Source organism: Nomia melanderi, chromosome 11 (genome assembly GCF_051020985.1).
Source record: "Nomia melanderi isolate GNS246 chromosome 11, iyNomMela1, whole genome shotgun sequence".
Lineage (NCBI taxonomy): Eukaryota > Metazoa > Arthropoda > Insecta > Hymenoptera > Halictidae > Nomia > Nomia melanderi.
In genome coordinates, this window is record NC_135009.1 from 8,868,559 (window position 1) to 8,895,071 (window position 26,513).

Consider the following 26,513-nt stretch of genomic DNA (forward strand, 5'->3'; position numbering starts at 1 on the left):
AAAACGAAAAGATATGCAGAGTTTCAGTCTTAGATAGATCTCAAACGTACGGTGCGGACCTTGTCCACAATTTATCACTTTGGTTATAATCACGTATGTAAGAAAGAGCGGGGGGAACAAAATGCAACATATAAATAAAACTTCCGCAAACCGTAACATAGATCAAATAGCGCGCTACAAATCTTATGATACTGTAAATTTAAAAGAGATGACGTGGAGATCTTGAAAATCGTACGAAAATATATGCATACATTTTTCTCAAATTAGACGCCTTAATTGTTCATGGTAACAAGCAGACCTTATTAATTATATAAATACATATCTTATAGCTCTACGCTCACTAAAGAGACTAACGCAACAGAACAGTTGCAAAGACAACCGCAACGAGAAAACCGAACAAATAACAGTAAAAAGGAAACAACTTCGTTTCTGTTGTATAACTTAAAAAAAAGGAACATGGTTTCTCAACAAAAACGCTTAAAATTATTCGCAATATTGTTCGAAGATATTTTCCCGTGCGGCTTCTCTGAAATAACTTATTTTAAAAATAGAAAAAGGCCCCTTGGACCTTGGAGTATAAATCAACGTATAAAACGAAACATGATAAATACTGTTCAAAAAAATAATTACCTTCGCCACTTCCATCTGCAGACTCGTGAAACGTATCGAAGGGTATATGCGGAATCGTTTTAAGTAAAAATTATATCAATAGTATCATGTATTACCGGCTTTCCGTCTATTACTTTCCACTGCCACTGCGCGACACGTTCTCGTTATCAATTGCCGCATTTTCGTTTTCATCACTGTTATCCTCCTCGGCCATCTCGTGATTCTCCAAATCACTGCTATCCTCAGAACTACTATTGAAACCTTCGTCGTGCTCTATGTTCACGTACCTGTTATCCCTACCTTTGGATTTAACAGAAAAACGATACATGGATCAGATAATGCGGTGAGCTCAAATTTAACGATTAATGTTTTTAAATAATTATTCCAAAAAATATGATTACATTGTACTAACCGAGAACTATTAACCGCTACTAATTAGTGGATAAAGTACACAATTGAGTACACTAAAAGCAACCATTACCTGCTCTATCCGGGAATCTCAGTTCTCTACGATCTCTTATCCGCATTTCAACATCAATGGGGTTGGCCATGTCCAATATTCTGAGCAACCACATAGGGAAATCGTTCTCCAGCACATAAATATCATTTTCATTTTCCAGATCATTTTCGAGTACGTCGATCAAGGGTTGCAGGTCATTCAGTTCATTCAACTGAGCGGCCATCATGTTGTTACCCTCTCCGTCTCTATTGTTGTTCGCCAAATCGCCATTTTCAACTTCTACCACCTCGTGAACTGCTAATTTGGGTGCTTCTGCTATGCTGGGTGGTTCAGAATCAGATATACGATCTTGCGCTATACTGGACAGTTCAAATTCTGGAGACATGTCTGGGGCAGAAGCAGAGTTCGGGTAGCCAGAATCCATCACTTCCGGGGACGAACTGTTTGGCGGCGTTTCCGTGATTTCCGGTGAAGAAGGTTTAGCTCCTGTGCTATTTACAACTTCCGCGGCAACTGTGTTCATGTCTTTGCTGTATTCCACGGTGCATTCATCATGTTTCTCGTTTTTTAATACTGATACAGATTGAACACTCCTTGCATCTTTATTCGATACCAAGGATAAATTATTTAAACCTGTAATATCTTTGGCATGATGACGAGAAATTTCGGTATTATTTATATTTCCCCGAGACTCAACGTTTCTTCCGTCTTCCTTGTCAGCGAATCTGACGCTAGTTTCTGGCGTAATTAATTTCAAGTCGGTTAATTGAGATCTCTTATCACAAGTTAACATTTGCGCGTCATTCACGCTTGTATCACTAATCAAAGGAACTGTTACATGTGATCCCTTCGTCAGCTGGCTATTGTCATTAAGTGTAGATATCAACGAACTGCTTTGCTCGATCTTGTTGTCGTCGATTAATAACGTCTTAACATTGTTTACGGATTGATTATTGCTTTCGAGTCCTATTAACTGAAGTTGCTTTATTGTGCTAGACAAATGGCTACTGCTTGGTTGCTCGCAAAGATTCATGGATTTTCGATTTCTACACGTAGTGTTTACTTTCGTGTCCTGTTTCGGTGAACTAGTGAACTGCGGTTGATTATTGATTGCCGAACTACTGACGAGAGATGTACTGGTGTTCAAGTATGACTGACCCCGCTTCGAGGCATCATCGTTTTGAATTGTATTCGTGTTTGTACTACTAACAATTTCGGAACTACTCACTTCGGAACGTTCGCTTTCTTTGTGCAACGTATTTAAATATGTGCTATGCAAGTCATTGCAATCGTCCGTGCCATTATTCGACGGTGACTCATTGCCCTTACATAAGTTTCTTTGGTCAAACGTATTATTCAATGTCGAATAATCGCTTATGCTATCGTTACATACACTATTGTGTTTGAATTGCTGATCCATTTCCACAGTTCGGAGGAGGTACGGGTCAGGTGAAGTGGATGCGCGGGATGTGGACAAGTTCACTGGAAAATCTAACATGTGATTGAGCAGTTCAGCGGTTTCCACTACAGAACCAACTCGCGCGCCTGAAGAACGTACGAAGTTAGAAGAGTCCGACAATACCACGGATTTGTTGAAATCTGCCGGAACGTTTTGATCGAACGAATCGTTGAAATCTGTCTGATCGTTTTGATCGAACGAATCGTTGAAATCTGTCTGATCGTTTTGATCGAACGAATCGTTGAAATCTACCGGAACGTTTTGATCGAACGAATCATTCAAATGATCTGTGCTAATACAGTCAATGTTACTAAGAAGAGGGAGACATGGATTTAAGTTTTCTTTCGTACCAGTCTCATCGTACTTCTCTGAAGACGTAGAACCTTTTCTTTTAAAGACACCATCTGATACTTCGTTTTCTCCATCGAAAAGATATGTATTGTTCTCGAGAAGAGAATTATTTTGTGGGATCACGATGCTTGGTTCTTGGTCCCAGTTTGGATTTCCCCAATCTTCTTCTTCTTCCAAATATCTAACCGAATCTTCAGGTGGCGCAAAATTAAGTTCCCAGTCGTCTTCGTCGCCTTGAGTCACATGAGGTGATTCAGAATACCAGCGTGATCCTGTCTCTGTCCGTCCTAGATTCAGATCAAAAATGTTTTCCCGCGGTACCAATACAACCAACCCATAATCACGTGGTTCAACCGTCCAACCGGCATCTCCTAAAACTGTTTGCAATGTTTCTTCCGATACATCAAATGAAACCATACTGCGTATTAGTGCGTGCAGTGGCACTTCAGATTCCATATCTTTATTTCTAAAGGATAAATGTCGAATGTAATACGTTGCCGCATCGAGAATCTTTGCTTCGTCCGAACGATTGTCTATGGTCCTTGGATATTCGTACAGAACTATAGGTTTAAATAAACCTGGTACGCCTGGAGTACGAGTATTTCGGTAATCAAGGTCCACGCAATCAAATACTGCCATCTGTGAGACACCCCCTAAATGTTCCGTGCCCTCTGGCCCATAGCAAATATCTCGAAAGGTTACATTATAGGCTGGATATTGCATAGTAATATTCTTTCCCCTGTTCACAAGAATTATACATTCAATAGTATTAAAAATATAAAGTCAATAATAAAGCTAAACTTTATTTACCATTCTTGAAACTGTTGCCTAGTCCATTCAAATTTGTGACTCCAATGTCTGAATCCAGAGAAATTTGGAAATAATACATTGAAGTCTGCATTTGGGGTTGTTATCACTACTACTCTCGGCTTAATGTACCCAAAAATATTAGTAGGAAATGCATTCAGAGTGTCCTCATCCAAATGTTCGATCCTAAAGGATTAAAACAATTCTTGCTTAGTTACACAAGAGACTAAAGTTACTAGTGATACTTCAAATTAAATAACAACTCACAATTCTAAGCAAGTTACAGCATCAGTATTTTGTAGTTTTTCGTCATTATGAATCACATTGCCCTCGATTAATTCAATTGTCAATGGAACATCCCTAGTCTCTATATATTCTGAAATTAAGGGTGAAGCTCTATCCTTATAATTTTCCAATACATCTCTATCAATATCTACAAGTAAAATTTCTTCCACGAAATATATATATTTTATTAACCGCAGAAAACCAAGTTCATGGGAGCCAAAATCAGCAATCTGTAAACAAATGGAACGAAAACACGTTATATAGTCATTACGGTTGAAAAGTCGTTGACTCGGACAGTAACACAGTACTGTAAAACAATTTACTAATGATTTGTATGTTCTACATAAAAAACCATGATCTACTGAACAACCCCATTGACAAGGAAGAACGAAAGCAAATCTTGAAAATACCTTGCGTAATTTTGCCTTGTACTTGAAGTCGGCTAATACATGATAAGCCGCATCATATCTCTGCACATATGCCGGCGGACTGAATCTCATATAATGTCGCGGATATTCGAATTTTACTTTTCTGTCTAAGCTGCATACGCTACATGTATTATCGTCTGTGTTATCGTCGAAATTATCGTCGAAGTTATCATCGATGTTATCGTCGATGTTATCATCGATGATATCGTCGAAGTTATCGCCGATATTATCGCCCATATTATCGTCGATGCTATCGTCCCTAGCTTCTTGTTTCTTGACTCTGTAATTTTGATATATGCACTTGCCAAGCAGATAAAGCACATGAAACAATACAATGATCATGTCAACACTGAAAATCAATGGTAACTTTCAGGCACGGTACAAATTTCACGAACTCATCCCTACCCGTTGTGCGGAATAACGGCCATGTTGTTTTATTTTGACGAATTCCACGAGTTGGTTTTGATTGGCTGGAGCGTTCTTAATACCGCCCAATCGGCGGGTATGGCGCTGCAATTGCAGTTGAGAATTTCAGCCGGTAAAATGTTATTAGGAAATTACTATTAACTACAAAAACATCGTTCCATGGAACGAATAATATACTTAACGCGGGGTATGCACAGTATCACACTAAAGAGACCGGAAAATTTTTGTAGTGCACTCATCCAAGGGAAATAGAGGGAGCAATAATCGACGCACAGTTAGGGCATTATAATTTATTGGAGATTTCATAATAATTAAAATAATAATGCGGTAATTATTGATACTGGTAGCAGTCTACTAATTCCCTAAGAAAGCGACGGTGTATACACGTTATCGTTTTACATAAATTAAAATAACGATCGACTTTCTTTTTGCGCGCCAGTGGCGCCATTATCTCACGTGTATACGTTGCACGCCAACAAACCCAATAGGGGGAAATGGTCAGAGCCCGGTCCCCGCGGTCCGCGAAACATTTTTCATCGTGGCTTTTCTTCGTCCTCCCAGTAACAGCTCGGTCGACAGTAGACTCAAGTACTCATATCTCTTTATGTATACATAAATAAATATATATATATATATATATATATAAATATATATTTATTTATATATGCAATTTTTATTTATACGTATATGCATTTATAAGCGCGCAAATATATTATGCACGAGATCTTTTGGTGGCTGTTATGCAGCCTGCAGGAACATAAAACTCGATTCTCTATCGTTAAAATTTATTATCCTCGGTAAACGCAGCCTACCCTATTGTACACGATTAATTTCGCATCGTTTAACGAGGAGTGTCTTAATTTTAATTCAAATATTACATATACGGATCCTTTCGATTTATTTACAAAAGAACCGCGCCCTGATTGTTCGCTTCGCTCTTTCTAAAATACAATACAGTATTTAATCCTCGTTCAATATTAAGACAAACAGATTGTCGATAGTTTTTGTTTTCGTTTTTTCTTGTACCTTTTTTCCGCTCGAGCAACAACACGCCGACACTGTGAAACGGTCTATCGTAGTTTTACAATTAAGACAGGTACCCGCGAGAGAGATACACACACGCGCACACATACACGCCTCTCTCTCTCTCTCTCTCTCTCTCTCTCTCTCTCTCTCTCTCTCTCTCTCTCTCTCTCTCTCTCTCTCTCTCTCTCTCTCCCTCTCTCCCTCTCACCCTCTCACCCTCTCACCCCCTCTCTCTCTCTCTCTCTCGTTTCGACGACACAGTGAAATCGTACGGCGAGTGCGATCATTACAGAGATCTCCCTTCCCTTTGTTCCTTATCTTACATGTACATCGATGAAGTTACGGGCGTTCGACGTACGACGCATAAGACAGATCGAAAAATATTATACGCTACGGGCCAAAGTGACTCTCGTGTCCCGCGTACGGCATTGACGATCGCACCGGAGAAGAGTAATACATTTTCTCAATAAATCCTGTATACCGATTCGACGACACTACACGGAATCCGTTCGAATTGATCATCTCGTACGGATCCAACGATCGTTCTAGTCGGAACAATTATGTAACAGAATAATACTCATCGAATCGAAGCGCACGCTTCGATCGGCGTTCCAAAACGGACGATCTGGCTCTCGAGCTCTCGCCCTTTAGAACGGCGAGGACCAGCGTTCGCGCCTCGAATCAATATCTCTTCGCTTCGCTATGGTACAAAATGTTAGTTGTCCCGGCTAGCCGAACCGATGGATGCGTCGGTTGTCCCTGACAGCGAGTCATTAATAGAAAAGTTGCGACGAGTTCGGTTACCCGTTCGCGCGACTGCGTGTTCGTGGAACCTTACAGGACAGAGGACGAGCGACGCTCGGAGGAGCTCCGTTTCGCATTTGATGCAACGAGAACGTCGCACATCCGGCGCACGTGGGAAAAAGGCTGACGCGACAGATCACAATTACGATACCTTTAATCAGTACGTCTGTGTATATAGAGCGTTTACAAAAATTGAGCTGAGGCCTGTTCGACGCGATCACACGGATGCCACGCTCGCGTTCTTCCTCGTTCGCAGACGGAAAAACAAATCGTCTCGTTAAGCATTGGACACGTTAAGCGTTAGCGTCGATCCCAACCGATTAAAGAGGGCTGCAGCGGTCGTAATTGACGAAAGGGAACCGTTCAAGGGTTAAAACGGTGCGTGTTCACGCGCGCGTGTCGTGTGGCTGCTCGGGAATGGCCTGGCCGAACAGCGTTCCATGCCTTTCCCGAACAACGGATCGGAGAAGTGGAAGATACAGAGACGAAAAAACGGAGCGGGGTGTATATATCTGTACATAATATAGAAATGGAACGGGAAGATCCGTTTAACGCGTTCTCGCTGAAAGGAAGATGCTCAAGCGTACAACGATGAAGGTCCTGCGACGATGGGATCGCTGATTGTACAAGGATTCGGCGACGCCGGGGTTTCGCGGTCAACGCAAAAGCGACACGCTCGCGCGGTTAGACGCTGAACGATGTCGGAAGATGGACGATCAATGGCGTGGATCGCCGGCAGCGATTTTCCTCGATCGTCGTCCGGCTTCCGACCTCATCTTCCCACTTGGTACTTGCCTCGATCGATGATTATTAATTACTAAACAACCTGGTCGTGTTGATACGGTAAGATCGTTTTTACATAGCGTGTTTATATCACAATAGTTGGAAATTGTCTGCGCGCAACGTCCCTCTAATTTCATTCTCGAGACACTACAGTAAATATCACATGGAGCGATGAGAATTTCAATTAAATATAACCAGTACCGGCGATCCTGTCCGCCGGACAATAAAACGCTTTCGAAAACCCCGGACGGGGTGGCTTGCGCGCGCCAGAGACAGAAAAGGGGGGAGGAGTGGGAGCATGAAACGATATATTTAATCGTCGGCGATCGGTTCACGCGATCGCCGGTTGAAAAGTACATCTACGTTAATTATACTTTCAAAGGAGGTACATTTTCTTCAGGCATAAGACTGATCTAACGATATAGCGATCTTGTTCCCCTTCTCGACCCAGTTCCTCAGACGGCCCCTCAGCTCCTCGAGGCTTTTCGATTTCGCTTTGTTTATCCTCTTGTACTTCACGTCTTTTGGCTTGGTGACTGATCGGTGATTGCTCATTACCCTGTTGTACGTGACCTAAAACACAACAGAAACGATATCGATCATCCACGCTTCCTTCCCTCTCTTCTCCATCGAGAAAATTAAAGATATAGCAGCATTCGATGAAAAAGCTTTCGAAAATCGTGAACGACCGTCGAAAGAATCACGTTCACAACGGTATGATGAAGAACATATAAAATATCGATTAGATCAAAAATAAAACATTTCTGGTGCGTTCAGGGTAAACTAAACCCTTTTACTATAAAACATAAGCGCGTATTTGATACGGAAATCAATTTTGTGCCTTTTCAATTATTCGCGAATCAATCTTGAATACAAATCCCTCTGTTACCTTGAGATTATCTAATTTTGCACCATAAATAGAATAACGACAGGAAATATTAGAAAATTCAATTTCTTCTATGAATAAACAACAAATGTCTAACTATTTTTCCAAAATAAACGTCTCATTCCATCCAGAATGATGCCCTATCTCGTAATCGCTTAAAGCATTGACTGTCACGGCTCGCTGATTTGCGAGGTAACCGGTATCGAATAAAAACATTTAATAGCGTGAATAACTAGACAATAGTATGACGTAAGAATTCGCGCACACCGAATAATCAATAATTCTCTCTTCCTATCTTCGCTAGAAAGGAATAAATGAAAACCCTGAAAGTCTGCGTGGCAGTCAAAGGGCGTTAATCGATGGAGACGTTTCTCGCGCTCGGGACGCGGATAATTATTCCAGGGAGGGGACGTTCGTTCGGTTCGTTCGATCGAATACTTTTTGCGAAGGGGTGGGCGCTCGCGAAAAGGACAGCTGACCTGCGCCTGTTGACTTTCGTCCCTGGGCCTTTCGCTGGGCGGCGAATCCGCTTCTTGGGCGAGTCTCTCGAAGCTGCCGTAGAGATCCTGAAGCCTGCCCTTCCCGTTCCCCAAATGTTTCGACCGTCTCTCCTCGCACTCGGAGTTCTCGGTCGACTCGGACGGGTCCTGATTGTTCTCGCTGTCCCCGTCTTCCTCCACCGAGTACACCGTCTCCAGAATCTCCGGTCTCCTCAAGAATCCGTTGCACCGTCGCATCGACGAGTACTTGCTCGACGGCTCGACCGCGTCCGACACCGACCTGATCACCGTCACGTCGGTGATGTTCGAACGGAACCTGGAAATCGTACCAACACGAACGGAGCGATTTTAAAAGAGGATACGCATACAAGTTGTGTCAGCCTTTTGTACTCGGAAGTTTTTCATTGGCAACATTCAGCATTTGAGATACAGACGACATTCTTTGAAACTAAATAATGGAAAAACATGTAAATTAAGAAACATAGCTCTCTTGTTTCAATGCTTTGTATATTTCTATCGAATCGAGTCACTGAGAGTCACCTATCAAGTGCAAACGGTTATGGCATTGTGTACAACTTTTAACTGCTTGGCCTGTGAAGTCGACTGTGTCTTGATAATAATGTTTTTCTGCAGAATTCTTGAGCTACCTCTGCCAAGGCGCTTCGTATAGTTAATATACAAATCGTAGGAAACGCTGTGTTCAAGGGATGCGAACAAGCCTGGTGTTTCATGAATGTGTATCATGATACATTTTTTATAAATTGTTCGTGAACAATCGTTTTGGTATGAAAAGTGTAAACTTGAAATAACAGCTAGCAATTTCTTCCGATCCAACGCGAGATGCTAAAACCAGGAAAATGAAATTGGAGTTCACCGGGAACGAACTAGGAAACAATTACAATGCAAAGTTAATGTATGAATGTGTACGAAAGGAGTTCAGCGTGGACGGAATCTTACCAATTTTAGTCCGAAAGAAGAGTTAACGGTCAAGTTGACTTAAAATTTTTTGGCAAACTAATTTCCTTGCGAAATAAACGCGGGCATGATTCCGCTTTTTTGCTGGTCAGTTATCGTTTTGCACCGTTCGGGTAGTTCAAAGGGGGGCGAAAGTAATTTTGAACGTAACGACGCGAAGTCGCGCAGTAAATACGTGTCATAATTAAAGAAGCAACGGTCGAGTTTGAAACCGCTGAGAAGTTTTAAAGAACTCGAATAATTTGCAACCATGAAGTAACATTTAAGCCACACATTAGCCAAATCGATTAACTCCGCAAAATTTCCCTTTGACTGAAATATCAGGTAAACATTATAGAATGTATTTTACTTTATTATTACAGGTGTAGCTTTAATCAAACAAATATGTAAAATACACAAAATAGTATATCTTAAAGTAATCATTATCGGTATTGCGATTTTTGCATAAAAGATTCTTGTTATTTCGTGGAACTAAACTCAATGATGTTTCTCAATTCAATGGAAATTTAGCATGAATATAAAAAGTTAACGGTCATTCAGTCGTTTTGACGATAAAATTGTAAAAAATTCAAAAAGTAAAGATAACTGATATCATTAACAGTAGAACTGCCACATAATTCAAAGTAACCCGTTTCTGACTTCTGCTTGTAATTATTGAAAAGATAACAGAACATTCTCTGCGAGATAATTTAGCAAATTGATTTAGCAATACGCTAACTGAATTGTAAATCGATAGAAATCTCAGGAGATGCACTCTTGGAGTTTCTATAAAAACATTTCAAAATGTTGATTTGCCTCATGTTAATTGTAATGTTAATCCCCTTATTCGCGGGAATAGGCGTCACAAATTTTGCTCCAATCGCGGCGCAAAACAAATGTAAACAAACAAAATTTGCATGAGAAATAATCAAACACGGAAACACAGTGACTAGGAGTTCAAAGGAGCCAAACGATAAATTTGAATAGACACCGAAGGACCTGGGATAAGATCTTCCGTGAGACCGGATGCTTTACAGTTCGCTTTGGAGTAGGGGATCGAGAACCCGAGGCGTTTTAAAGCGCACCGGATCCTCGATAATTCAAGGCCATGAAATCGGATCACCGTCGTCGGGCGAATATCAAAAACCACACGAGGGATAGGGTGAAGGTATCGGTTAAGTACGGTATACCTCCTGATTAATGCTCAAGGCATGTTGCTAGAAGACAGATCGTTAAACAAAGTCATCTTCTCATACAGTAAATAGGAACAAGGAAACATGCAACTAAGAATAAAGAAACTTCCATTTTAAATCAACCGAGAGTCGCTTCTCGAGTACAAAGGTTTAACGCATTCGCGTCCATTGATATAAATTCACGTCTTTTCAAATATTTTATTCTCTGCTTTCTTTCATTAGCAACTTCTTCAACGGAAAGTTCAATTCAAACAACATCGTTACAAGACTAATATTTCAAAAAAAGTTTTCTAACTTTTGTCTCTGTTCTGAAATCTGCGGCAATTGGCTTAAGATTTTCTTCATTCCCGCCGGCAATAAGTATTAGAAAAGCAAAAACTTGACCGGAAACGTATCAACACGTTCCGTGCCACGTGTACCAGGTATACATGCCAATTTTTGTAAAATATTTTTAATTGATACATAGACACGGATGGCGGTATACATTACAAACCAGCGAAAACATAAAGAAACAATGTCGAAATACAAATAAATTACCAAAAACTCGAATATAACTTAATATTTTATTTAAAAAATCAATACAGTTCACGAGCAAAATATAAGCGAAGCTTCCGTGGCACGTAACGTGTTAACACTAGAACTACCAGGTGGGTCAGAATGACCCATTTTTGATTTATTTTTTTATAACTGACATATAAAACTGGAAAGGTACAAACGCTTCTCTGAGAAGTCATTAAAGAAGCTGATTTAGTGATACCTACACTGAAATATAAGCCAATTGAAGTCTTAATGAACAGAGAATCATATGTTTTATAAAGAAATTTGAAAGTAAGTTTAAGCGCTTGGTAGTTCTAGTGTTAACAGCCAGTTTCCGATGGCAAGAACTGCGATACATCGAATAATCATGGAATATTCAGATTGGAAAAACCGTGTAACGTCGAATCAGCGTTAACACGTTGACTGCCACGGTGGTCACCGATGACCTGGAGTTTTCAAATTACTCGGAAACAATTATAATTCGTAAGCTAACTGGCGTCTGATGATTGTGTACTAAATAATTGATAATTATTCTTTTCTATTTTTGCTAGAGAAGAATAAGTGATATACAAAACGCTGAAGTTTTTCGTGGCAGTGAACGTGTTAAGAGCTCAGCATTAGACGCGGTCATATTGTGTACGCACCTGGGCGGCCCTAGATCATCGGCAGTCTCTTCGAGGACAACGGCGCTGTCGCTGTCCCCAAGACTGTCCAATCTATCGAGTGCGTCGCAGGGCGGCGAGTCCCTGGTCCCGGTGCTTCTTTCCGCCAATCTGCTCTGCAATTGTCGTATCATCCTCTGCTGTCTGAGGATAATGGACTCTCGCTGGGCGAGGCTGGCCTCGATCTCCTTCTGCTTCCGGCAGAGCCTCGACTCGAACAGCAGCAGCTGCGAGGATAACGTCCGCAGTTCCTCGGCCTTCTCCCTAGTCAGCCGGGCCACGAGATCCTCCTGCAATGAACCGAGATTAAGCCAGGTGTTCATTTGATAGGAAAACTTCAGATACACACGCAAAAATCTTGGGGTATTCTGTTTTGCCAGTGACTCTCATAACGTTTGTATACGCGTCTGACAAGGGAACCTTTTCAATCCGTACACGCCAATTTTGATGAAACTTATGTGAGACATAGTTCTTAGGAGAATATTACACACGTATCTTTTCTTACCCTTATCCTTTTTGGTGAAACTTATGTGAGACATAATTCTTAGGAGAATATTTCACACGTATTTTTTCTTATCGGTTAATATTAGTTTTGAACAGGCGAAAACACCTTTCAAAATTGAAGGTTGAAAGTACATTTTTTACGATGTCTCTGAAACTAGGGGATGTAGAAAAGAAATAAAGAAATAGTTTCCTACACTCCCTAGTTTCAGAGATATTGTAGAAGATATACTTTCAACCTTCAACTTTAAGGGGTGTTTTCATCTGTTCAAAATCGATGTTGGCCGATAAGAAAAAGTACGTGTCAAATATTCTCCTGAGAGCTATGTGTCATATAAGTTTCATCAAAATTGGCGTGTACTGAGTGTAAAGGTTCCCTTGTGAGATTGCTGGCTGTAAGTTCAATTCATTTACGATAGAAATAAGATAAAACAGAAATGTAACGCTTCTACAAGTCGCGATTAAAAGAAATGTCGCTCAGTACTTGATAATGAATCTTCATCTTCAAACTATTGTTCTTGAGACTGGCTGCCCGAGAGGACTGTCAAATTCAGGGTCACTCTCCTCACAATACTCACTTGTGAGTAATGGTCTTGACAATAACCAGGGATAACTTTACTCTAGAAGGAACACGAACCCTTGGGAGCCAAGTCTGAATTGTAGTTGTCCTTACGATGTAGCTAGATTGTCAAATCGTTCAGGCGTTAAGTAATATTATGTTTCAAGCGATAAAAATATTGTCTTATGGTTCGGAACTGTATCCGACGCGTTTGGCAATTGACAGTGATTCCGAAGAGTTTAGGTTCTACCTCAGAAGTTCCACTGACAATCTAGTTGTACCATGACTACAACCAACGTTGTACGTTATTCGAATGAAACTATATTTGAATGACAATAACGAAAGAATAATTAACCGTTATTCGATCATGAATTATTCAAAACATTTGTTGTTCTTATTCCAGCCATTCGTGTAGGAAATTTTTATTTTCGCCTTCCTGTATTCGTCATTTTCCAAATTCGGTTGACATAAAAGCAGTGCCATTTACGTTTCTTGTGTTATTACTTGGAGCGTTAGGTAAAAATGATTCAAAATAACGAAATAACGAATATATCCAATTCATTTATTATCCATGGACAAAGAATACATTAATTATTCGTTATCCGCCAATAGGAATCAGATTGAATTTATTCGTTGTTTTGTATAACTTCTGCCCGACACCGGTTACAACTGTAGCTGAGCCAATGCCGACGATAACGCTTTACTTGTTAAATAACGTCTTTAGACGCGCGGTGTCTCAGAGCTGGTTAAACTCGCGAGAGCCTTCGCCAGTCTGTCTAGGGCCGACTTCCGCCGATACGACCAGGCACAATTAATAATGCAGATCAGCCGCGGCTCGGAGAAGCTTTTCAGTCGTTTGCTGTGGAGTCACAGCGCGGCGATTAATCACCGCAGCTCGTTATCGATAACCGACGAATGGAAATCGTTCGACTTCTTGCGTCGCAGGTGGTTTTTTGTTGCGAGCTAGTCGAGCCGCGGTAAAAAATTCCGACTGAAAACGATGATTCGCGATCGAACACAGTTATTTCGGAGGAACGGGGCAAGTTGCGTGTCCACTGGCCCGGTAACTTGCAATACTTTTGCGCAAATGACTCGCAGAGGTGTTTACGTTACTTGTAACTTATGGCTACTCTGAAAATAACGCTAGAACTATCATACACATCGAAATTACGTGTTCCTGGTATCTTCTTCCATAATTACTGAGAAAACACAGTTGCTTGCATAGAAAATTTTCAAACGTATTAATACATAACTTATAGCTTCTATCAAACTATCGACGCAATGTGTTAGACACACTACCGTCACTGCATGCACAGCAGTTAGGTTAATTCCGGGTAGATGATCCGATCTGATTAAAATCGTCACATATTTTCAATTTTTTTGAATAATATACTGAATCCTACAGAGATTGAACTATTCTTCTCATATAGATACACAAATTCTCATAAACATATTTTACTTCTGTTTATGCACCAATATGTATGTAACAGTTTTTAAAAACGTGGTCCGCCTCTCCCTGACTTACGCTACCTTAACACTAGAACTACCACACGAGTCAGAATGACTTATCTCTGATTTCCTCGTTTACAATGACTAAAAAGGTATAGACACTTCTACGAAAAATTATTAACGTAACTGGTTCAGTAATAGCAAAACTGAAACGCAACTCAATTGAAATCTCAATAAACGCACGCTTATGGTTTTTATAAAGAAATGTGTGAAAGTCAGTTTAAGTGATCGGTAGTTCTAGTGTGAATCACGAATGTAGAAGCACAGAGGTCCAAGCCAGAGTTTGGATATTCGCGAGGTCTGAACTCACCGGTGGACACGCAGCAGGACACACGCGAAAACCGTGCACCAGTGCATTTATGTTTTGTCGCATACGCATCTGCTCGGCGTGTACTCACCGGGCCTCCGGTAATTAGCCCGAAGATCGCATCGATAAACGGAAAGTACAGCGAATCGGAGTCCCCCCCGTCCCTCTGCCCGTCCTAACTGTAATTCATCCTCGATCTGACCGTAATTTGGAATTAATTAGGAACCCGGAGGGTTTGCGCAAACCGCATCACGGGCCAGATACCAACACCGAACGAGGATGCGCCGCTTTATTGCCCCTGTTGCCCTTTCGCTTCAATCCACCGGGCGAATTCCAAATGCCGTGAAATGAACCGGGGAATCCTGTCCATTGCGATTCACCCGCTGACTGCTGTTCGCGCGACGCGTTTCGAATAATGTTCGGCGTGTACCGTCAGTGTTTGCTCACGAAACAGCGGACGCGAGTTTGTCGACTCGCTATGTTGTCCCACGTGATGCTAGTGTGCGGGTGGACACGCCGATTAGGCCGTGGAAATGTACGAACATATGTTCCGTTAAGCATCTGGAGGAAACGAAATGTTTGTTTTCCTCGGCGAATGCTTTCGGAAGGTTCAAACGTCGAATGAGCCGCTCGAAAGTTAAGGTTTCCGAATTGGTGACGCTAAACTGGTAAATTCTTCCTTAGTGTATACGAATTTGGAAAATTTTTGAGTAAATCATGGTACAGATGTTAGTAAATCGAAAAATTGGGAGTGAGGATGAGTTTGAGGATATTCTGGAGGATGATTTGAGATAGTTTCACTCTCAGGGGGATGCCCAGTTTGACATATTCATTAAAGAATCTCTTAATTCTCTTAACACGTTGAATGCCGCACAATATTAAAGTGCAGAATATTAAATTATTGAATTGAATTGTGGTGTCATTGTCTTGCTGAATGTCGCCGCATTAGGTAGCGTTATTTACAATATAGGAATGTTTTCAAATAGCCATCGTTTAATTGGAGGGCTTACAGTAAGTCCCACGCCGGTGGCTCCCATGGCATTTAACGTATCAACAACGCTTTGCCTTTTGACTCCTCTATTTCCCTTTGCCCTCTTTTCTTCCTTACGATAAACATAGAAAATAAATCAGCCTACCATTAAATTGCAACGATTATCTCAAGCATTATCCAAGCTTCGTCAAAGTTGAAATTCCAAAACATCACACCACGCTCGCGGCAAACGCATTATCAAAGTATCAGCGTGAATCAAGCGGCGACTAATTGCAAGCGATAATACGGTCGTGGTCATTCGTTTCAACAGCAGTCAACGGGTCTGTTAGCTCAGTCTCGATGGAACGGAGCGTATTCCCGTCGACCATGAGTTCCACGAATAGTTTCCGCTCGGCTGGGGCGATTGTCGCCACCGCACACCCTCTTCCCTTTGGTTAAGAACTGTCTCCCCGGAATCATGGATTATGTTCTAAGTAATTTCGGCATACTCGTTAGTCTCTCGGCAAACGGTACGACACGGGGCTCGCTCGCTATATGTAGACCCGGGAGTTCCTTAACTTCGGGGAAAGATAAATAGCAGCTCCGTCTGAGATTTCATTTCGCTTGGCACCGTTCCTCGACGTCGATGAGGCGCTAGTCGTTGAGTAGTATCTACGGTATTCGGTGTTTCCGGTTGAAATATGTGCTCGTCGGACTGTCCGAACATTAAGGATTATTCAAGGAATAGGGAAAGAAAGGAGGAAAAGCGAAAAAGTACGCGGGATATTTATGTGAGTCACTATTGCAAGGACTTGCGCCAGATATATACGCATTCAAATCCAGGACGCATTATCTTGCAACTCCACCGCAGCGATTTGCGGTACACAACCAGCCAGCTCTGCATGAACTGAACAATCGTCTTTCGCCTTTTCTGGCTGCGTGCTTGTGTCAGCCTGCTTTTTTATCTTTTTCATTCCTTCTCTTTCTTTCTCTGTTCTCCGTTTCCTTTCCTTTCCTTTCTGCTGCTCCTCCTTACTCCATCTTTTCCCTTTTTCTATCGTTTCGTCTCCTCCTCCTTTACTTTTTCTATCCTCTTCTTTCTACTGCCGTTCCCTTATTCCATCCTTTTCTTTCTTCGTCCTTTCCCTTTTCCTTTCCTTCCTGCCTGTTCCCTTCTCTCCTTCTCTTCCTCTCGTCTCTTCCGCCATGCCTCCTTCACAGCAACGTAAACAGGCCGAGTCCGTTGCTCCTGGCATTGTCTCGCGTAAATGGCAGCAGCCTCGCGCGGAATAGCCACGCGTCATGCATTCTTTCACGCCGGCGGAACACGCCGTTGCGCTTCTTGTGCGCGGCTCGTGGAAAGAGGAACACGGAACAGAACCTTTTCAGCGTCAATCGGACCACGGAGGTGTTCCACCGGTTCAAGGTTCCCGAGATTGCCTTTCACTTTGCCTCGCGCTCCCGATCGCGCAGACTGAATGTGCAGTTCAGCTGGTTTTCCCGGTTTTAGGGAATTTCGTTACTGTCCTCTTTTAACACTGAAGCTTTCGGTTTGGAGACCTAGCTGTTACACTTATTCTCTTAGCCGTGGTGCCGTCTATTAACCAGTTAACTGTGGAATTTAGTTGGAGAAAACTCTGCGCGCAATAAAATAAAGAAATGGAGCGTGTACTCATTGAACGCAGGACGAATGCACGTACAGCATATTTTAATGAAATATCAAAGCGAAACAAAGAAGAATTATATGTTTATGTGAAAAAATAAAGAATTTATCGCTGAAAGAATTAGTATCATGTCAAGCTTTACGATGACGTGTATACTCGTCAAACACAGTTAACTGGTTAAAGCATGCATCTAGAATCTGTCGCTAAAACGGCGATTATACTCGTTAAACGCGAAATGTATGTAGCTGTTGTGAAATTAAATGAAATTACAAGGAAATCACTACCTACTTAATAAGGAATTCACTTTTAAGAAAATAAAAACAAAGAACTGGCATCTCTTCGCGTCAAGTATACTCGTCGTTCGCGACTGAAAGATTAAACTAGTTACTACATTGAAAAATCTAATAAAAACATTTATCCATTTTAAATTCTACATCTCCTTTCGTTCTCCGTTTCTTCTTTCGTCTTTCATGTTGATTCTTGTATTAGCTAATTAATACGTTTTTTAATTTTCATCTCTTTTTACTTCTTTTCACGCTGAGAAATATTTATTGTCCAATTTCTTCGTTTCCATTTCATAAAGCATTCGCAACTGATTCGTTAATATTAAGCTTTCGTTTATCAGCAACACAGATACAACTTAGATCCAGTTTCAACTCTTTATGCGAAACGGTAATAAGCGAACAGCGAAAATTGAGGAAAGCCACAAATTGTACGTTTACCACGGAAATTGGAAGGTAAGGAGAAAATACGCGTGCAGGGTGTTTCATGATAACACGCTTTTTCTTAAGGTTCGTTTCAGGGAATTGGATCCTTGAATCGAAAGTGGGATGAAGAGAAGGGATAGTTACCTTTTGTGGGGTCTTGCGGAATGGATAATGCAATGTTGTATAATGTTTGGGACAGATTTTTAGAAAAATCATACCACAGATTCGTGAATCGAAACTGGAACGATGAAGATTTGGACTTGAAAGTTCTTCCTCTATAAATCATTTATTACTACTTGCCGAAACATTAGACATTTATCACAGCAAATGTTTCGAAAGGAAAAAGTCCGAACTCCTCTTTCCACTTTTCTTCACAGAACCTATTCATTCAAACCAATTTCCGCGCCGTCGAAATTACCAGGGAGATTTCTGTTAAACGTAAAGCCTGATATCAAATTCCATTTATCTAAATTCAGCCCTCGCGAAGAATCGACAGTCCGTTCGTGTATTCAGGAGATCTCGCGTCTCTCTGGGCTGCCAATTCCTCGGCTTCACGTCGAGATCGCACGGTAACCCGGAGCATGCAATTAGGAGGAAAAACGTCTAAAATCGAAGATACAAGTATGCAAATACCTATTGGAAAATATTCCTTGTACTAGTATACTTAAATTGCGACTTCCGGAATTAGATGAATTAACAATGACAAAAATAGGATTACATTATAATTGTTTAAAAAAACTTTCTAAAGAATTTTAAGTGATACGATTAATGTGTAATCAATCTGAAAATTTTAACGATAGATTTTTTCGATCGATAATTCACAATTCATCGAAATCAATAATTGCTAAATAAGACAACAGAAACTCGTCAGTTTATGGGGTGTGATAGTTCTAGTGTTAACCCCTTCAAACCCGGCGCAAATTATAATGTACAATGTTTTACTACTTCAATATCTGACAAAGTATTAAGACTGTGGCGAGCAACCATATGCACACCTTTACTTTGAGACTATTTCTATGGTAATAGTATATTACCACTTTTTTATCAGAAATAATGTCATTATTTCTGGTGCACTGAATGACGGTCCATTGTTGTTAGATATGTGAAGATAATATTCTACAAAAATCAAGTTCGCAGAAGTTAAGGAGGTGATTGTAAGAGTTGTTCACCTTAATCATCCGATAATCTAGACCGCCGAGCGTCAGAGCAAATCGAGAGCGTTCGAAGCGGAATCTCGTCGAACGTTCGAAATCGGACGCAACGACCATGCGACGCGACGCGCGAAGAGTGTACCGTTACATCCGAGTCGGTTGTTCGGCATGCGAGCCGCTCGTTGCATCTAATAACGGGTCATTATGTCGTAATTAAATGCTACTTCTGCTCGATTATCGGGGCGGCGCCGGCGGTATCTCGAGCGCGTCTCTTCGTCGCGTGACCTGTGTCAATCGCGCGTTTAGCGAACCACCGAAACAGCTGCCCAGCAACGCTCTTCGTTCTACGAACAACGCGCAGCGACGATTTATCGAGGCATCGAATCGCTTCATTGTTGGCCGAAAGTGTTACGATATTTGAAAAGATATTGAAAATTCACATTGTTGTAAGTCTATAAAAAGGAATCGTATAACAATTCAACTGAGCTTATTTTAAAGCATGTAGCTTCTACTTTGATGGTATTGTGTTTGTTTTTATGACAGACATTTTTACGTCGCGCAGTGGATGGAAAAATAAAGATACTCTTTCGGAAGATTTCAAAAATTCACTTGTGTCCACAAATTTTGTAAAATTTTTTTGTCAATTGTGCCTAAGGTAAACTTTAACGCATGTTGTACGATTTTTATTCATGAAACTATGACCATCTGAAGTTTTCGATCAATTTTCGTGCAGTGTCTAGACACGCTACGCTCGAACTTGGGTTGGATTTAAGACTTTCATGGTTTTCGAGACTTTAAAGACCTTGAAGACTTTCAGAACATTCAAACCATTCAAGGCTTCCGAGACTTTTAAAACACTCAAACCATTCAAGACTTTCAGAAGTGAAATGCCATTAAATTCTCCTCGAAGCGATTCAAATTTCGAAGAGATTCAAACGCCTATCGCGAATCGCGTGACGCGCGTACTTCGCGAACGACCGTAACAGCTGCTGAACGTCGCTCTCCCCGACAAACAACCTGCACGTCCTGTTTCCACGAACAGCAGACGAACGGTAATTGCGCCGGTTCCTATACGAGACCGTAAAATTGCGAGACGCACGAGCGAAGCTTCTCCAATCGAGTTAAAGGAGGCAGCATACCAGGGGGTTGGTTGGTTCGGTTCATCAGGTACTTTTCTCGGCACGACGACGGCGACGGGTGGCACGTTTCCCGGTGGCACTCGCGCACTCGTCGCATTAATATTAAACAGTCCTTCGCTGCACCGGAAGACACTGTCGCAGGAAAAAAAAAAGGATCGCGGGGTGGCCGCCCTCGAGTCAGCTCGATCCATAGAACTCGGGGGCGTTTCTTCGACGACGTCCACCGTTAAAAGTCCCGAAGCGTCCGCTTCGAGGATTTAATTAAGGGAGACGGGCCCGCGACTTCGATAAACGTAATAAACCGCAGCCGTGAATGCAAAACTCGACAGCAGAGAAGGGGAACGTGATGGAGGAGAACGATTTTTGGCAAATACAATCGCAGCGGATAGAAAATGCCTCTTTTATCATACATCGTTCACGAAAGATTGATATCTTGGCAAAACTCGCCGCAAATTACAATAACGAATACAATGTGAGTATAACGAGACATTGTAAAATTCTGGCAAATACGATCGCAGCTGATGAAAAGTGCTTCTTTTATGATGCATCATTCATGAAAGATGGATATCTTGGCAAAAGTCATCACTCAACACGGAGAATGGAGTCAATGGAGATATTTCTTTCCATAAAACTAAATAGTTTTCATTGTAAATACCTAATATCGAGTTGATATAGATACATTCGTACCCAATATTTATTAACATCATAAATCTCACGAAATAGTGAAATAGTAATACTGAATTTATATTCATCAGAAGTTGCTTCTTGCTCGTTGCAATCACGAGTGATTGCAACGAATTATAATGAAATCGTTAGAATTATAATGTATCATTTACACCGAGCCGTATTGGGTTGTTCTATAAGCTTCTATTCCTTTGCCCTGCTTTTACTGTAATAAAACTTTCAGGAAGATAGTATCGAAAGAAAACAGATCGGATTAGTTTGCACGTAATACAACGTACGATACAAAACATGCATCCGTTGTGCATTAATTAAATGAAAGCTTAATTAAAGAAGCTATTAGGACAACCCAGTGTTTATGCGACCATTAACCTTTTGGCTTCGACAGATTTTGGATACAATTTCGTGTCAGCATGCATTTCTAAGGAAATATATGGAAATAATCAAAACACTGAATTGAACTAAAGTATACCAATAAAAAACAATCATGTGTATAATATATGACTAATGGAAGATGTAATTTTAGCATTAGAACTCATTTACGTTTTATCCAAGCGAGTTTTGATGGAGTTATTGTCAAATACATTTTACGGACGCCTACAGACGCCAGCAGTACACCACAACCAAAACTTTAACACTGAAACCACCAAATGGGTTCAAATGACCCATTCCTGATTTCTCTTTTCTGCAATTCTTAAAAAGATGACAGATGCTTCTCTGAGGAATTATTAAACAATCTGATTTAGCAATACGCAAACTCAGTCGTAAATCAGTTAAAGTATGAATAGATGCGTTCTTCGACTTTCTATGTAGAAATTTCAAAATTTAATTGCTCGGTAATTTTACCGTTAAAGCGTCTTTAGGCGCCAATGGTAGTCAAAGGATTAATCAAGGATGCATTAAGAATAGAATTCGAAGTTCGATCAACGTAATAAACCTCGGCGCCGAAAGCAAAATCGAGTACAGAGAAAGGAGTCAATATTCTTAGCGCCGGAAAGGTCGTAAATAGCGCGAGTTGGGATGCAACGGAATTCACCGAATCTCCGGAACGGCGAGAAAGTCACGTCTCCGCGCAACGGGATCATCTCCATCGCCCAGTCGACGGGCGACTCAGCCAGGAAATGCCGACGATATGTTTTCGGGCTGACGTGTTGTCCGGGCGCGGCTCGATTTCACCCTGGAATCACCTATCCTCAGTCTAACAAATCCGAGGATTTACGGACCGCCTTTGTTTAAAGTCAATGCATACTTACATACCGCGTTCACGTTGTTTACGCGTATTTCAATCTTTCAACCGCGTGTTGTTGAAATCGTAACTCGAAGCGAACTGAACTAACGCTAGAACCACCGATTGCAGTGACTTATTTCGAATTTTTATCAGAATTAGAACGACAGATTTTTTTAGATTTGAAGAATCTCTTAGTCTTGTGTTCGTACAAACAAATATGTTTAGCTTGAAGTCTTTCACAAGAGCGTGTTTATAATGTAAATACTTGGAAGGTAAGAATCCTGAGATGGGTGAATTTGAACCGTTTGCTATTTATAGCGCTATGTTGTGAAAGAAAATAGTGGAAACTTTTGACAACTCTTTTCATGGAAAATTGAATTATGAGTGGAAATGTTAAATGTTGGAGATAAAACTACGTTGATAATCTTTAGTTATTTAAGAAATTAGATTGATCATTTGCAAATGAACTTTTGATTTTTTATATGGAAGTTCGAAGTCGTCGTTACGGGGACATTTGATTATTGGTTTAGTTACTGGTTTTATGCGTCATTTATTCTCTTGTGGTACCGATAGGTGGTAGATGTTAAGTATCGTTATTAATTGTTTGAGATTAAAGTTCTTACACTCTTAACTAGTTACGCTGCTAAGCACTCTGATTTGACATCGATTGTTTTATAGTAATTATTGTCAAGAAATGCGGAAACGTCGATCATTGATGATCAACGTCGCAGCCAACGTGCTAATGGAAGTGCACTTAGCGATAACAGTACAGCTCGACAACCCTCTTTGTCGGTTCAATGCAACTGGATTGTGTTCGCGCGATGATCGCACGATTTAATTTCATTTTAAACTTGCTATATTCTTTGTTAGCAGTATTGATCAAATTAAAATATAAACAATTACTAATTTCGAACTAATAATACCTTCTCCTATTGTCTTATTTCTCATCACTGAAAAATGTTATTATAGCCATTCCGTCGATCAAAGGATTCTAACATTTTATCGAAATAACCGATACTTAGAAATGTAGTATTAAACTGCGAATTTTTATGCAAATTCAAATGTTTAAGAATATAATTAAAGATATAGTATCACGATAGAAAATGTTACAAACAGAACTCAACTTTCGATATTTTATATATCTTTCCGTATCGAATACATCCGATGCAATTTCCAACCATCAAATTTCTATAAATAAGTTGCATTTGTGAATATATTAACATTTAGCCAACCGAATTCTTGATTTTGGAGATCTCCAACTTCTCCCTTGGCAACGCATTGCCATTTATTTTGTTTACTATTTTTTGTTCTTTGGTAAGTCTCGAACTAAAGATGTTCGCAATGCATTAAATGCCTTTCTTGCTTTCATGAAACACAATTTTAAATAAAATCACTGGCATAAGTTCAATTAATGTTAATGAAGAGGTTTAGAGTATACTTTTAGACAATTGCTCAGGTGTTAACGATAGTTTACTGCCGTGGCAGCGTTGCGTTGTTAAAAAGTTAATGAACTTCGCCGTCGGCCATTGTTGGGCGCACGAACTCGCGGAACCTGCGTTTGCAGCGGAATTTTTTCAATCCTCCGGGCAACAACCCCCGAAATACACGCCGGTCACGAAATCGATGCATTAATTAGTGGCGGCTAAACCTGTGTGTCCATTAACAAACGATCCCTGCCTATATCGATAGAGTCAAACAGCTACGACGCACAAAAGGCAGTACGGAAATGTACGTATACATACGTTCGTAACCGCACGCAAACACCTCGTTATTTGCCGCATTGTCTTCGGTTTAATTCGCCAGTGGTGGTCCGCCCCGCGCTATTTATTATTCCCCGCGCGTTTAACCTTTTCTACACGGAAATATTGTCCGCGAGTATGATTCCGAATCGTGACGCGGATAAGGTTGCGCTTAGGCTGGCGCGATGATGAATTCGGTGTGTCAAAGTAATCAAATATCCATATCAATTCAATATGACAAAGTAATTAATCAAATATCAATATCGATATAAATTACGTAGGACAAAGTAATCAAATATCCATATAAATTCAATATGACAAAGTAATTAATCAAATATCAATATCAATATAAATTCAATATGACAAAGTAATTAATCAAATATCAATATCAATATAAATTCAATATGACAAAGTAATTAATCAAATATCACTATCAATATAAACTCAATATGACAAAGTAATTAATCAAGTATCAATATCAATATAAATGCACTATGACAAAGTAATTAATCGAATATCAAAATCAATATGAATCTAATATGTCAAAGCAATCAAACATCAGTATCAATTCAATATGACGAAGTAATCAAATATCAATATCAATATCAATATCAATATCAATATCAATACTAACTCAATATAACAAAGTAATTAAACACCAGTATCAATTTCTTTGAGTATAAATAAACACGTTAAATGCCATGGTGGTTATCGATTACGATTGTTTGCTTAAAAACAATTACAGTATCTAATGTAAGATTGCAATAATATAGATAATTAGATAATACAGTAACATAAACATTGCGATACCAAATAATTAATATTTTCTTCAATCTATCTCTGTTTCGAAAGAACAAAAGACACATAACGTTGAAATTCTCGTTGGAGTAAGCGCGTTAAATATTAAATATTATTCTTCTATTATCAATCGTTTCCATATAAACTAAAATCTATAAAGAACATGGAACTCTTTTCTTTCTTCAATAAATGATCAACGATAAATTAGTTCTATCGATTGTATTTTAAAAGCAACCATACGGCAAAGAATTAACATGTGAACCAATGTAGATTATCGTTCCTTCGATGAAAATCATCAGCAGCGTACTGCCATCAGAAGACAACGTGTGACTATGGTTATCAGTATCATTGATGGGGTCAATCGCAAGAGAAGACGCTCGTGGGTAACCGATCGAGCGAAACAAAAGGGAGAAACCGAGCGAAAACGCATTATTTCGGGCTTGAGATCGTCCGGGAGACGGCAATCGGCGGCGATAAGCTCGGAAATCCCATGTGTACGTTCAATGCGTGGTCGGCATGTAAATGAAAGGAGCCACCCGCTGTCGCCGACGTCTAGGCGCGACGAAAAATCGTCTGGATCGCGCGACTAGCTCGGAAAAGGCGAAGTAGTCGCGCCAGCATGCTGGAACATGTCGCATTCTTTTGATTCTCGTGATAGACGAGATCAAAGACTGTCTGTCACGTTCCCCATCGTCGGAAGAGGAATCTTCTGCTGTGATTGTCGTATTCCATTTCCAAAATTACCTATGGCCTTCTCTAGCGGAGAAGAGAGAATTTCGAAAGTCTCCGGAGTCTTCGCTTTTTCGGTTATATTCTTGAACAGTGCAGCTGCTGCACGGTAAATCGTGAGAAATGAATTTTCTCATGGGAAATAATAGTCGTACGAGTTGCTTAGAATTTTCATTGGCACCAGAAATGACGATCACTGATCGAAATGATTTACTTTTAACTTATGTTTACCCTGTTTTTGTAACACGTGGTATAGATCCTTCATTAACGCTGGAGATACTGATAAACAATTAGCCCATTGACCTACAATACCATGTCGCACTTCTAACGAAAATGTTAAACTGTATTTAAAAAATCTAAGTGTTCATGTTTTTCAAATATAAATTAGATATTACTTTTCTATTATCAATCGTTAGCATTTCAAGTAAACGTAAGCATAGAGTAAGTATCGACAGTTTTCCTTTTCCTAATAAACTATTTAACAAAATCACGCTAAAATCAAAACTAATCTACATTTCGGTAACATTTCACAGACATACCAAAATACGGGTTGCTCTATGCACGACCGAAGTGCAATTGTCTTCTTAATCAAGATACCGAGCCACGTAATCTATCCTCTTATCTTGCGCCTGACCCGCCGTTACGCTGTGGGTCGGCCAAT

General features: G+C 40.4%; 2 protein-coding genes across 11 annotated transcripts in view; both read right to left on the minus strand.

The window, feature by feature from the left end:
- Position 1: 1 nt before the first annotated feature.
- On the minus strand, positions 2-4,975 carry Hen1 (Hen1 methyltransferase). Its single transcript, XM_031984828.2, has 5 exons — positions 4,382-4,975; positions 3,954-4,201; positions 3,690-3,872; positions 1,091-3,618; positions 2-909 (listed from the first exon to the last, which is right to left on the minus strand). The coding sequence occupies exons 1-5, from the start codon at positions 4,739-4,741 to the stop codon at positions 740-742; spliced, it is 3,489 nt and encodes a 1,162-aa protein (XP_031840688.1). The 5' UTR covers positions 4,742-4,975; the 3' UTR covers positions 2-739.
- Positions 4,976-5,593: 618 nt separating this feature from the next.
- LOC116430589 (uncharacterized) overlaps positions 5,594-26,513 on the minus strand; it is a 160,681-nt gene continuing 139,761 nt past the window's right edge. For all 10 annotated transcript variants that reach the window (XM_031984956.2, XM_076372238.1, XM_076372236.1 and 7 more), the window contains 3 exons: positions 12,153-12,460; positions 8,804-9,140; positions 5,594-8,011 (listed from right to left, as the gene is read on the minus strand). In XM_031984956.2, coding sequence (XP_031840816.1) covers positions 7,835-8,011; positions 8,804-9,140; positions 12,153-12,460 — 822 coding nt within the window. In that variant the 3' untranslated portion in view covers positions 5,594-7,834. The remainder of the gene's footprint in view (positions 8,012-8,803; positions 9,141-12,152; positions 12,461-26,513) is intronic.